Source organism: Cydia fagiglandana, chromosome 1 (assembly GCF_963556715.1).
Source record: "Cydia fagiglandana chromosome 1, ilCydFagi1.1, whole genome shotgun sequence".
Taxonomy (NCBI): Eukaryota; Metazoa; Arthropoda; class Insecta; order Lepidoptera; family Tortricidae; genus Cydia; species Cydia fagiglandana.
This window is the reverse complement of record NC_085932.1, coordinates 9,438,267-9,452,448: the sequence shown is the minus strand read 5'-3', so window position 1 is coordinate 9,452,448 and position 14,182 is coordinate 9,438,267. Positions and strand designations below refer to the sequence as shown.

Here is a 14,182-nt window from a genome sequence, read left to right as displayed (position 1 = left end):
TTCAGCTCTAAAAGAGGTGTCCATTAGACGTAACCATGTCAATGAACTACAAAAATACCTCGTAGTAAACCTGTTTAATTACACTTCCGTCATTGGTTCCTAATCTTAATGATAAAACGAATGCGCTGCTTCAGATATAGAAAAGCTCACACATAAAATTCCCGTGAATTCGTAATCACCTAATTCCTAATTGGGAAATGGATGAACATAATAATTTAATAAAATATAAATATTATGTAGAAAACAAATATACCCACCTACACAAGAAACAACAAATAAAACAAACAAATACACAAATTCACAACACGTTTATTTACAAAAATATATTTAGGTTTCTAAAAGAACAAATAGGACAAGTTTAATTGGTTTAATTATCTATCTCTACTTTATTACAATACAATACCTACTTACTTACTTAATTAGATGGAAAAATATTATTTTCACTATCACAAACATTCGGTCCATATTAAAAGTATCTTATTATATAATTTTAAACAAACTTAACTATAAGTAAATGTTAAAGGTAAAATACTAACTTATTTATTGCTTTAAATCTCGACTTAAATTATTCAGAAATCTAAAAGTTAAAAAAGTTATTGTACAAAATGTTAAAAACGAAGATTATTTTTATATCTACCATGCATTTTATATTTACAATAACGTAGATTAGATAACCTAGTGCTTGATACTGCACCAATAGTTGCCACCTTCAACCTTAATTATTAACAAATTAGATGTGGTAAACATGTTCTTAACTACTGGAAGGCATGCACCGGTCCGACTGCCGACTTGCGATTGACTATTTTCGCACGAAAAACGGAAATGTCCCGTGAGAGTAAAATAAATGCTTTTTGTTTTAATCGTGAGACTGTTCCTATAAAACCAAAATATTTGCAAAATATACTCAATCGTAAAGAAAAAATCATTTTAGTCATTTCATTTATCCCTAATCGTTGGCATCGGGACGCTTGGTTGTCAAACACTAGGATGTTTAACTTATAATAGTTATAATATTCTTCATGTTATTAAATTTGCTGTCACCACAGAAAGTAATTTGCGGTTTTGATTTACACTGGTGAAAACATAGGTAAATATCTAGGATGCGGTATCTTCAATTTTCAATCATGTTTAAGTATTAGATATTAATGACGGGTATTATAATAAGTAAGCAGATATCTATATTTTTCATATGGTGATTACATTATTAGTTTTCACTTCCATGTAATACCTACGATGAAGTCAAGTGCCTATTACGAACTTGATTTTTGTTTACGAAAAATTAATACAAATTTGAGTTCCCTTTTAAATTTAACGTTCGTAATTTTTCGGCTTACTTACAATATGTATATTGAAGCGATATCGATATTATAATTTTACATGGTTTCGTAGTGATTACTTTAGGATAATAAAAGGGCCAGAATATATATATATATATACAATAAGATTGGTCCGCATACAGCATGGTGCATCTTTTTTGAATAGACCATTACACCGATTTAAAATACCCAATGAAGATCGGAAAATGTACCAATCTTAATGCAAGATAAAAAGCCTTTATACCGTCATATTAAATGTACAAAAAATAATTGTTGCAATAACATATTGCGAAAAATTCGGTCTGCACTCCGCATTCACACTTGAGTGGGGCACCCTTGACATTGGTCGTGGTGATTGTAAAGCCGAGGTTGACGATGCACAATAATTAAATAAGTAGTTGATGAAAACAAAGAATAGGTAAGTAATGAAAACACATTACGACGAGTCGTTTTAAGCTAAAATGTAAGAAGTAAAAGTAAATTGCATATAAAGACGCTACGGTAATTACGGCCCAATTCTCATAAGTTTCATACAGGCTGGTTTTGTTGTGTCGGACCATACTTTGAGGCGTGAATATGTAGGTTATAACGAACAATTTTTAGTAACGGGCGAACCCCGAAACCGCGAAAAATAATCGGCTAGACAGAAATTTGGCGCCATTGTAAAAGTTGTTCAGGAGGTATGTTGTTTTGTTATATCTGACTTTATAGTCACACAACAAAAACAGCCTGTATGTACAGTTAGTATATATGAAACTTATGATTTCTTTTTATTATTATATGTGATACAGGACAAGGATTGTATAGAAGCGTTACTTTTAAATACCTTTATCCAAAATGAATATCCATGAGTCTAGAAGCGATCATACCGCCATTATAAAACGCGACCCAGATGCCGTCCAATTAATTAAAAACTTTGTAAAAATGAAGAAGTTGAAAAACTTGAAAAGAATTAAGAATAGGTAGTGTTCACGTTATAAAGTGTCCCAAACTCCTGGTCAGATCCTGACACTTCGTCAACGATTGCTTGGCATTGGCACGCAGGCCGCTTCGTGGTGAAGGTTGAAGTTTGTTTATAAAATGTTTATAAACGCATTCCTCACTATCTTCCTTTGACTTCAAGGCGGAGCCCCTACATTGTTAGGGATTATTTCTGACGTATTGTCGGCCTCCTCCAAGTCGGTATCCTTAAGTACCGGCTCCTCGGGCTCGTCGCGCATGAGCGCGCGGTACTTCTTCGCTATGATCTCCCAGTCCACGACGTTTTCTATTCTTGTCATGTTGTTGAAGCTCATCTGGGAACCCAGTGGGCTCAGGTGCACCACTGAGAGACGTGTAGAGTCTAGAAGTGTAAATTACAATATGCGTTTTATGATTTTTTTCATAGGTGGAAGATAGCTAGGAGGTATACATATAAGAACATTATATTAGTATGGTTTTGAGCATTCTTCTGAGTAGTCTTGTAAAACGATAAAAGGGTTTTGGTATCTCGATCTTCTTTTTCTCGAGGCACGAGGATTTTCGACCAGAATTACTCGGTTTCTCGAATATCTCGAGCAAATTGGAAAATAATAATAAAGTAACTTTTTCATTTTGTAAATTAGACTGAAAGATGAAATCAATTAAATCAAATCTTATTCAGTAAACATTGCATTTCTAAAGTTTAACTTTCAATACTATCTCCGGTCATTTTGTCGATGTTGGTTTATGAGACACCTTGTAAATTTTTGATGTACTTAGTCCTTTTTGGGGTTCCGTCAGGCGTTATAGGAACCGGCATAGTCAAATACTTTTGAGAATTTTCGAGGCGAGATACTTCTCGCCTCGAAAATTCTCGAACAGATCAGAAACCCTAGATAATAAACTCGTATAAGTACCTTACATTCATTTTAACCGCCCACTAATTTGAATTTTGAGCGACTTTGTACTTTGCTATTGTGTCAATGACTTGTCCTCTCGGCTTTCATATTAATTCTTCCTTTATTTATTTTTCTTCTTAGGCTAGGTCATTTATAACATGAATATAAAAGTAAAATACAAAAACACATAAAAAACAACAAAAAATAAGTATAAACACATTATAAAAAACCTAACCTAGGGTGCCGCCAGCAGCGGGGCAGGGCCCAAGCTGCCGGTGGTCAGGGCCGCAGAGAGAGGAACCGGCGGACTATCCGCGCCGTGTCCAAGATCACCGTTTTCTGCATCTGACCCTTGATCCAACCACCTAGCGAGAGTCTCTCAAGATGTCGGTCGAGACTCTTCGCTATTAGACCGTTCACTAAAACGACTATCGGGACAATGATCGTCGAATCAACATCCCACATAGCGGTTATCTCGTGAGCCAAGTCTAGGTACTTACTGGACTTGTCCTTCTCGGCTTTCACGAGATTCTCATCATGGGGGATGGTGATGTCAACGAGCACGGCCCGACGTTGCGACCGATCTATTATCACGATGTCAGGCTTATTGGCTACAATAGTCCTGTCAGTGATGATAGATCGATCCCAATAGAGCGTGGCACGACCATTCTCGAGAACAGGCGCAGGTAAGTACTTGTAGTACGGTACTTCGCGGTCCACAAAGCCGTATAGAAGAGCAAGTTGCTGGTGAATAATCCTGGCTACGAGATTATGTCTGTGCAAGTACTCACCGTTAGCAAGATGAGAACAACCGGAAATGATATTAATTAATTATTATTATTACGACAAGATACAAAGTGGCCCAGAAATCAAATTGAATGGTGATACAAATCGTTCACATTATCGACGGGTTGGGATGCTATTGACCTGACCTTTCCTTAGAATTTCTCCGGTTTGATGGAAAAATATTACCGCTAATAATAAACAGCGGTTATAGAATACTTTGTATTAAAAAAGGTACTAGAATTTAGGTAGACTAAGACCTATACAAAACCTAACTTTGACTTCTTAAACTTTGCCACTTAAAGAACATTTTTTGATTTGCTAGCTTGATTTACCTTTGGGCACAACTTGTCCCCTCTTCACCTTGGACAGCCACTTGGCACCAGCCTTGGTCCTCGCGCTCATCTGATCCTGCCTCTGCAATCCAATCATATGCACCAGGCTTGGACGCTTCTTCTTTGTTATGCGACCCTGTGCAATGGTATTAATGGAGCGTCACTAGGTGGCGTGCGAGTGCATATAATTGTTAATCAAAATGTATGTATAAAGTAACGATGGTTAATGATCAAAAATAATAATTTGATCCTCGAACGGACGACTGATTCGTGCTGGTGGCATCTGACTATACATAGGCAATGTGTGAGTGCCATAAACGTCCCGTTACTGACGATTGTTTTCAAACAAAGGATTTTGCCAATTGAATTATTCATCCGTTCATTAAAAATAAAATCTCGTGTTCCCATCCATAGGAACAAAAGAGTCAATGTGTTGTGGATATCTTAAATTTTTTCTGTAGTCAACATGGGGACTTCATGGTTCGTCTATGTAAGTATTCTAAGTACAGCAGTGATGATGTAGTGTATGTAGTAGATGATGTTGACTTTCACCTTATTTGATTGATTTGCATTTAGATCATATCATAATGCAATTTGACTGCTTATGTAACTTTAGGTGATAAGTGATAATCTAAATTCCATTTCCCGTTATTAAGACGATCAATTTTTCTGTTGTAAGCGTGATCATTAAATATTCGTTATTAATATGTTTAAATAAAGATTAGACATTCTTTAAACCAATGTGCAAAGGCTATTTTTATTTAATTCTTAATTTGGGTCATTTGCACAATGATGGCAATGCCATTTTAGCCAAAGTTGACAGCGCTTCAAAAAAATTACATGTTAATATGACGCGTCCTACATCTATACTCTTTCATATCCTTACATCGTCTCAATAAAAAGTGTAAATAATTAAAGAATAATAGGAACCTTGCACTTTTGGATGAGCCACATGAGCCAGGTGGTGACGAGGTTGAGCGGCGACGGGGCGGTGGTTGTGCGGTGCATGTTGCGGATCAGCTTCGACAGCCCGTACTTCCACTCGATGTCTGATTGAGCCTGTAACCCACCCATACATACGTTATCAATTCTTATCATTAGGTAACATTATTGACAATGTGCAGAAAACTGTACTTAGCCGATTCTAGTCGGTTTTTGGTTTGGGACTCGATCTTTTGTCATACGAAGTCGAGGCCTTGGTCACATAAAAAGATCCGGTAACTCGGAAAGATTTAATCTGATTTAATCTGAGATTTAGACAAAACTTTTGAAAAAAACCTCAGTGATTTTCATGCGATACCATTAGGTACGTATTTAGTTAAGTTTTCATTAAATTTTAGCCATAACAGTTGAAATTACCTTTTTAATGTATTTATAACGGTGAATCTTTAAAACCAAGTGCAATTAAAAATAGGATTTTTTAAAATCATAATGTATTACTTAATCAATATTTAATTCGATACCAATTTTTCAGACTGGTATCAATTTATAAAGGTGTTTATTTATTAGACTGAGTTCAATAAATACAATATATGTGACTGTAATACACAGTTTAGGTACCCGGCGATAAAATGTTGACATCGGTCTGGGAAGAGTCTCGGTTAATTTCGGCTTCGTAGAGCCACAGAATAATTAATAGTACTACCGCCCATACAACCATTTCCAGTCGCCGTTACGACGCGGTGTAGACACATCTTGTGTCGACACCGTCTGTTTCGGTGACAATTCCAGTCGCAGAGTCGTCACCGTGTCGACACAGTTACCAGAAATGGGGAAGGGTCGACACATGACACAAAGTGACATAAAGTGTGGTCGCCGTGTGCACACATTGTTTCGGGTTTGCGACTACTTTATGCCAAAATCATTCGTTCATTCGTTCATTTTGTTCCTGTCAAATGGAAACTGTCAGATGGAAAAATAGTTAAATAAAAATAAGTGACATTAATACGCCATCTCTAAAACTGATTACAAGACGTAATTATATATTGTTTGCATTTATATTACAATAGAACTTAAATTATTATGGGGAATTAAACTGCTCGAGTGATTTGATAAACTAAGTGTAATATAATCAACGCGCCACCACATTGTTTTAGTTTAGCCGGAAATGAAATTGTTTACTTCTCAGTGCTTGTGTTCAATACTACGAAACTTGTTAATTATGATGTATAAATATGGTTTAAGGCTGAGAAATATTGCAGTCACAAAGTAGTCGCAAATGTTTCGACTTTGTGTCGACTCTGTGTAGACACATGACACGCGCTGTCAAAAGTAATAACAAAGTTACTGGATTTGCAAAATGGCTCCTTGTGTTCATTTGTTTTCAGATATTCTCAAAGTGTAAAAATGACGTGGTCAGAGATGGGACTTAATAGATTAACTGTTTATTCGACTAATTAATGGAATAAAAAAAGTTAATCCTCAAATTTTAATCACGATTAGTTTAGTCGACCTAACATAGATTGAAATTGAATTAATCTGAACATTAATCGAATAAATTATCGATTAAATCTCGGTTGGAAGTTAACAGGGGGCCATTTTTGTACGTAAAAATAATAGAAATGTCTTGCATGCAGATGGTAGCCACACACTTTGTCATAAAAGTCGAGATGGGTGTCGATTTATAGGTTTTAGGGAGTGCCGATTTCGAAAATGATGACCATTTTGGAATCCAAAATGGCGGCCATGCACTGTGTCATAAAAGTCGTCATGGATGTCGTTTTATACGTTTTAGGGGGCCCCGATTTAGAAAATGATGACCATTTTGAAATCCAAAATGGCGGCCATGCACTATGTAATAAAAGTCGTCATGGGTATCGTTTTATAGGTTTTGGGGGGCGCAGATTTAGAAAATGATGACCATTTTGGATTCCAAAATGGTGGCCATGCACTATGTCATAAAAGTCGTCATGGGTGTCGTTTTATAGGTTTTAAGGGGCGCAGATTTCGAAAACGATGACCAATTTGGATTCCAAGTTGGCGGCCATGCACTATGTCATAAAAGTCGTCATGGATATCGTTTTATAGGTTTCAGGGGGCCCCGCTTTCAAAAATGATGACCATTTTGGAATCCAGAATGGCGGCCATGCACTATGTCATTAAAGTTGTCATGGGTGTCGTTTTATAGGTTTTGGGGGGCGCAGATTTCGAAAACGATAACCATTTTCCATTCCAAAATGGCGGCCATGCACTATGTCATAAAAGTCGTCATGGATGTCGCTTTATGGGTTTTAGGGGGCCCCGATTTAGAAAATGATGACCATTTTGGATTCCAAAATGGTGGCCATGCACTATGTCATAAAAGTCGTCATGGGTGTCGTTTTATAGGTTTTAGGGGGCCCCGATTTAGAAAATGATGACCATTTTGAAATCCAAAATGGCGGCCATGCACTGTCATAAAAGTTGTCATGGGTGTCGTTTTATAGGTTTTGGGGGGCGCAGATTTAGAAAATGATGACCATTTTGGATTCCAAAATGGTGGCCATGCACTATGTCATAAAAGTCGTCATGGGTGTCGTTTTATAGGTTTTAGGGGGCGCAGATTTCGAAAACGATGACCATTTTGGATTCCAAGATGGCGGCCATGCACTATGTCATAAAAGTCGTCATGGATGTCGTTTAATAGGTTTTAGGGGACGCAGATTTCGAAAATGATGGCCATTTTGGAATCCAAAATGGCGGCCACGCACTATGTCATAAAAGTTGTCATGGGTGTCGTTTTATAGGTTTTAGGGGGCCCTGATTTCGAAAATGATGACCATTTTGGAATCCAAAATGGCGGCCATGCAGTATGTCATTAAAGTCGTCATGGCTGTCGTTTTATAGGTTTTAGGGAGCGCAGATTTCGAAAATAATAACTATTTTGGAATCCAAGATGGCGGCCATGCACTATGTTAAAAGTCGACATGGATGTCGTTTTGTTGGTCATGGTCATCATTTTCGAAATCTGCTCTTCCTAACACCTATAAATCAACATCTATGACGGCTTATATGACAAAGTGCACGGCAGACATCTTGGAATCCAAAATGGTCATCATTTTCGAATTCTGCACTCCCTAAAACCTATAAAACGATATCCATGACGACTTTATATGACAAAGTGCACGGCACACATCTTGGATTCCAAACTGGTCATCATTTTCGAAATCGGCACTTCCTAAAACCTATAAAACGATATTCATGACGACTTTTATGACAAAATACGTAGCGGCCATCTTGGATTATAAAATGATCATCGTTTTCGAATTCTGCACTCCCTAAAACCTATAAATCGACATCCGTGACGACGCAAGTTTTCATTTTCAGATCTAACAAATTGCTACAGAATACAAAAGACAAAAAAAGAAGCGAGGAGGTAATGAAACAAGCAAAAATACAGATGATTCCTCGACGCAATGGGATGCTTCTTAAATTATGTCCAGATTTTTTTGTCATAAAAGTTTTTATTTTTCACGTATTACTCTCACAAGTTCCGTGACATTTCGACCTTGTAATTTTTTAAGTAAATGTTTTTGTTTATCTGTGAGGATCTCCCTAGAATAATATAATCAAGGTATGTTTATATTTGATGATTGAAATAGTAACGCAAAAAAATATATATATTTGTGTCTTATATTCCTGCCGAAGACTTTAATTTTTCCTTTTCCTTCTACACAAGTTTGGTCAAGTAATAAGAATTTAGGGCTCTCAATTTTATTTTGACTTCTACAACAGTAAAGCTACGAGGCCATGTTTGGTATCGTTTTCGTATAAATTCGCAGTACCAAATTTAGTTATGGTATCACATTGACACCATTCCAAAGTAAAAACATATAAACTTACTTTCTTTTAAACTCCTCTTCACGCTTAAACTGCTGAACAGTTTTAATTTAAATTTAGTACACATATATTTTGAGTCCCGAGACAGGACATAATAAGTTATCTCAAAAATCATCCTTCAAAGGTGTGAAATGAGGTGTAGGGGGGAATTCAGAATTGACTTCTTGAAGTTAATACTGTTTAAGTTTAGGTTTGAAGTCATGTTTTTTTAATCATTTTTAACTAAATCAAAGATGTAGACCATCCCAAATTTAATATAAATCGGTTCAGCGGTTATTGATTTCCCGTACAAATTTCCACGCCACTTTTCACACCTTCAAAAGATGATTTTGATTATAAGATCTATTACCATTATTTTAAGCCACATTTTTGTCAAGCTTGAGTGCTCATGATAGGATCCACGAGAAATCGAGGGAACTCCTCAAATTTTAAAGGCATGCGTATAGAGATTTTTATATTTTCAACAGAAAATCAAGCATTTTCATTAAAAACTGTCGCATTTGATGAAGTGGAACTGCTGATGATGATCAGAACGGAACTCTTCAACGACGCATAGTTCACGTTTGGCGATTTGTCCTCTTAGTTATGTTTGTTAAGCAAGTTTAGTTTTTAAGCCACATTTCTGTCAAGCTCGAGTTCTGATGATGGGATCCATAAGGAATCGAGGGAACTCTTCAAATCTTAAAGACATACGTATAGAATTTTCTGTGTTTTCATCATAAAATCAAGCATTTACATTAAAAACTGTCGCATTTGATGAAGTGGAACTGCTGATGATGATCAGAACAGAACTCTTCAACGACGCATAGTACACGTTTGGTGATTTCGAATTTCGATTTTGACTTGGACTCGTACCCGGATCCGGTTCGGACCCGGACCTGGACTCGGACTCGGATCCGGACTCGGACCCGGACCCGGACTCGGACCCGGACTCGGACCCGGACCCGGACTCGGACCCGGACCCGGACTCGGACCGGGACTCGGACCCGGACTCGGACTCGGACTCAGAGACCCGGACCTTGACCCGGAAAATCCCTATGATACCTAAACTAAATAAACCGCTATGATTACCTACCATAAAATGTAGGTATAAAGTATGATGATGCCAAACCCCTCCCGCTCAAACCCCCGTACACCGCACCGCATGCGCCGTTAAGTGGGTTAGGTTAGGTTTGAACTGCGATCCTCACAGAACCGAACAAAAGTGGGTTAGGTTTGGTTAGAACTGCGAGCCTTACAGAAACGAAATGTTACTAGAAAAGTGGGTTTGATTAGGCTCGAACTGCGATCCTCACAGAACCGAACTGCTATCAGAGAAGTGGGTTAGGTTAGGCTAGAACTACGACCCTTACGGAAACGAAATGCTACTAGAAAGTACTGTTTTTACCTCCTTTTCTACATAGTGCACCATCTACCATAATCTTTCACCGGGCCCCATAGAAGTCGGTTTTTTTTTCTTAAAAATTATTGCTTTTGAGGTACGGAACCCTAAAAAGATTTTTTTAATTTTGTGGAATGGTGTCAATGTGATACCTTAAATATATCAAGATAAAATTGAGAGCCCTAAATAAACTTTCAAGAGCGAATATCTCAAAAACTATTCAACATATCGAAAAAATTGACTGAATAAACTTGTAACAAATTAAATTAACTTTCATTTTGTATAAGTGGCCATGTCGCTAAGATGCATAGTTTCCGAGATATAATCAAAAACCGGAAAATGGGACCTTCAAAGCCCCCTCTCTTCCCCCCGCTCAAGGGCTACGGCCAGGGACTTTTGATATGTTCACCTCCTAACTTGTCCAAACCAAGTTACAGAGTCAAAAATTGTGTTCCGAGCATTTCCCTCTACAACTTTTTTGAGCATTCGTTGGCTGACCTATAAAGTAGCTTATTGCATTTCTTTAAAAACTTTTCTGTAAAAGGTTGACGGGTGTTGGGTGTTGGGTGTTTATATGGTTTTGGTCGATTATTATCATTTGCATCGCCCATAATGACTTACTAGAATTACTTACAAGCACACGAGACACTAATAGTAGTTTGACAAACCTTGGTTTTCAAGAGGTATTTTATATTGACATTTGCTGTCACAAATTTGCTGTCAGATTTAGTCGCAAACCGCACGCAAAGTGCACACAAATGTGTCGACACCTTGTTACGGAAAAGTGTACACACGGCGACGACACTTTGTTTCGAAACAATTCTAGACACATTGTGTGGACTCTGTTACGACACATCTGACATTTAGTTACCACTTTGATGATTCTGCGACTGGAATGGTTATATGGGCGTACAGAAAGGAAACTTCCTACAAAACCGAAGTTTGACAGCGGTTCAGGGTCGAATTATGCGGTCCCTTTCTAATATATGGCACTATCAATCAAAAACCAAGTGATTATCTTATCTGTGGTCGTGCACGCCAAAGGAAGTCAAGTGGTGCCAACCCTAATAATTGCTCGGAGCAATGCTGAGCCGAGCGGAGCCAAGTTTGACCGAAGTCAGGAGTTTCGCACCCCGGTAGAGCGTTGTCACACTTGTCACACACTCCTATGTGACATTTGTCATAAGATGAATCAATTTGACATAAACGAGCGTAACTAATAAAGTCTGTAAAGTGAAGTATTTATTTGATACGAAATGACAATAAATGCGATTGATGGACGGTCGCCAGTGATTGGAAATCGTCGTAAATAGCCAATGATCTCTTTCCAAAGACCGAAATTCAACATTTATCACCTATTACCGCTCATATGTATTTGCCTAACCACACGGTTCTAGCTTATGTAGTAAATTTATAAATGACACTTATTATAAAGTTTTATTTTATTTATATTATTTATTTATATGAGCCTAGAGCAGTGGTTCTTAACCTTTTCAGGCCGGTCACCCCTATGACTAACTAGGGAACCTGATTTTACCCCTCCTCCCAATGGTAATAAAAAATAAAACGTGTACGTTTGTTGTATTGTTATATTAGGTTAGCTTATTACCCCTGTAAAATACCAGTTTTACCCCCACGGGGGTAATTACCCCTAGGTTAAGAACCACTGGCCTAGAGTGTCCCACTGCTGGGCAAAGGCCTCCCTCCTCCCTTTCCACGTATCCCTGTCTTGACCCGTCTCCCACCAGTACCTATCAAAGGCGTCAAGGTCATCTCGCCAACGCCGTCGAGGTTTGCCGCGACCCCGGGTTTGATGTGGGACCCAATTGGTTGTTGTTTTTGCCCACAAGTCATCCGGCATACGGCAAACGTGTCCCGCCCAGTCCCACTTCAGCTTGGCGGCTGTTTCAGCCACATCAGCTATTTGGGTTTTGGAGCGTAGTATAGTGTTTTTGATGCGATCGGTCAACTTCACGCCGAGAATACTACGCTCCATGGCGCGTTGACAAACCTTGAGGGTGGATTTCTGAACTTTTGTCAAGGACCAAGTCTGTGCTCCGTAGGTCAGGATGGGAAGAATGCACATGTCCATGAGCTTTCGTTTTAGAGAAATAGGGAAATCTCCTTTCATAGACCAATAGCTTTTCCAGGCACTTCCAGTTCGTCTTGCGACCTCCTTGTCCTGTCGTGCCTGGAAAGAGACTATTTGACCTAGGTATATGTATTCTTGGACATATGACATTTCTTCTCCATCAACTACCACTTTTCTTTTTGGGCTGTTAGTCATGAGCTTGGTCTTGACATGTTCATCATTAATCCTACCTCAAGGCTTGCCCTGCTTAGGTCTTGTAGCATAGCGCCGAGCTCCGTGGCTGAAGACGAAAACAAGACTATGTCGTCGGCGAAGCGGAGATTTGTTAATCACCGCCCACCGACGTCGATACCTTTGTTCTCCCATAAAGTTTTATAACAATTTTATATTTAGTTACTAGAGAACCTTGAGAGCCATGTGGTTAATAATACGGAGAGGGCTAAATACTCATGAGTGTTAATACCTATATAGCAGGGCATCACTTAAGTGAAGGACTTTTTGCATGTAGTAGGTACACGTACTATGGCTCCAGGCATTCCAGATACGTATAATTATATGAAATTTGATTTGTCTTTTCCACTTATATTTTAATTAATTAATTTTGTACCTACATGTACATCATACAAGAGAAGCTTCACTCAAGGTTCTGACCTATACTGGATTCTCATTGATAGCATAAGGTAAAATTAATTTTTCCAATAAAATACTAAACTCTAATCTAAGTAGACACGCTGAAGAAAGATTATTTCTTTCAAAACAGTCATTTTTGACTTATTTAATCTAAATCGTATAACTACATATGCTGTACCTAATATTTACAGCTACATCGAAAGTTCTTAGCTATCTATGATATCCATCATTTATGTGTCGGTTTAGTATTAAAAAGTTTAATGTAGATTATGAGGTAATATGTTCGATCAGAGAAGTGCGTAAACACGTGTAGTAAGTAATACCTATGTATGCGTATGGTACAGGTAATTAATTACATATTTATAATAGTTTAATTTATTTAGCAACATGTTTAATTAGATTCATTGTTAAGTTATGGCATGTCAATTCGTAATTAATGCATAATGTATACGTGATTTGTATCCCATGGACGTTACCTGAATACGCTGGTACGTATCTGACATCATAGCGATGAGCAGATTGATCAGCACGACCACGGACACCAGCATGTAGATCCCGAACACTATTTTGAAGAGATAGTTGGTCCAGAGCGGCTGCACGTTGCTGTCGTTGCGGTGCACGCGCGTCTGCTCCGTCGTCGTCTGGCCGAACACCGCGAAGAACAGCAGCTCGAACGAGAATATTGGATTCATGGTCACTGCGAACAAATGTACACGCAAGGTGACACACGCAAGTTACCTGGATGCGCTGATAAGTGTCCGACATCATCGCAATGAGGAGCGTGACCAACACCACTACCGACATCAGCAAGTATCCTCCAAACACGAACTTGAACAGGTTCTGGCTCCACAGGGGCCGCAGGGCTGAGACGTAGTTCAGGTCCGACAAGGTGAGCTGGCCGAAAAGGGCGAAGAACAATTTCTCGAACGCCTCGATCGCCGACAATGACGCTAGAAGACAATACTCAA

At 38.4% G+C, this 14,182-nt stretch overlaps 1 protein-coding gene across 1 annotated transcript in view; it reads right to left on the bottom strand.

Moving 5' to 3' along the window:
• Positions 1 to 289: 289 nt before the first annotated feature.
• LOC134663975 (serine/threonine-protein phosphatase 6 regulatory ankyrin repeat subunit B) overlaps positions 290 to 14,182 on the bottom strand; it is a 49,391-nt gene continuing 35,498 nt past the window's right edge. Inside the window, exons 16-19 of the mRNA XM_063520535.1 lie at positions 13,691 to 13,911; positions 5,224 to 5,352; positions 4,294 to 4,429; positions 290 to 2,658 (exon numbers count right to left, since the gene is read on the bottom strand). Of these exons, the coding sequence (XP_063376605.1) occupies positions 2,435 to 2,658; positions 4,294 to 4,429; positions 5,224 to 5,352; positions 13,691 to 13,911 (710 nt within the window). The 3' untranslated portion in view covers positions 290 to 2,434. The remainder of the gene's footprint in view (positions 2,659 to 4,293; positions 4,430 to 5,223; positions 5,353 to 13,690; positions 13,912 to 14,182) is intronic.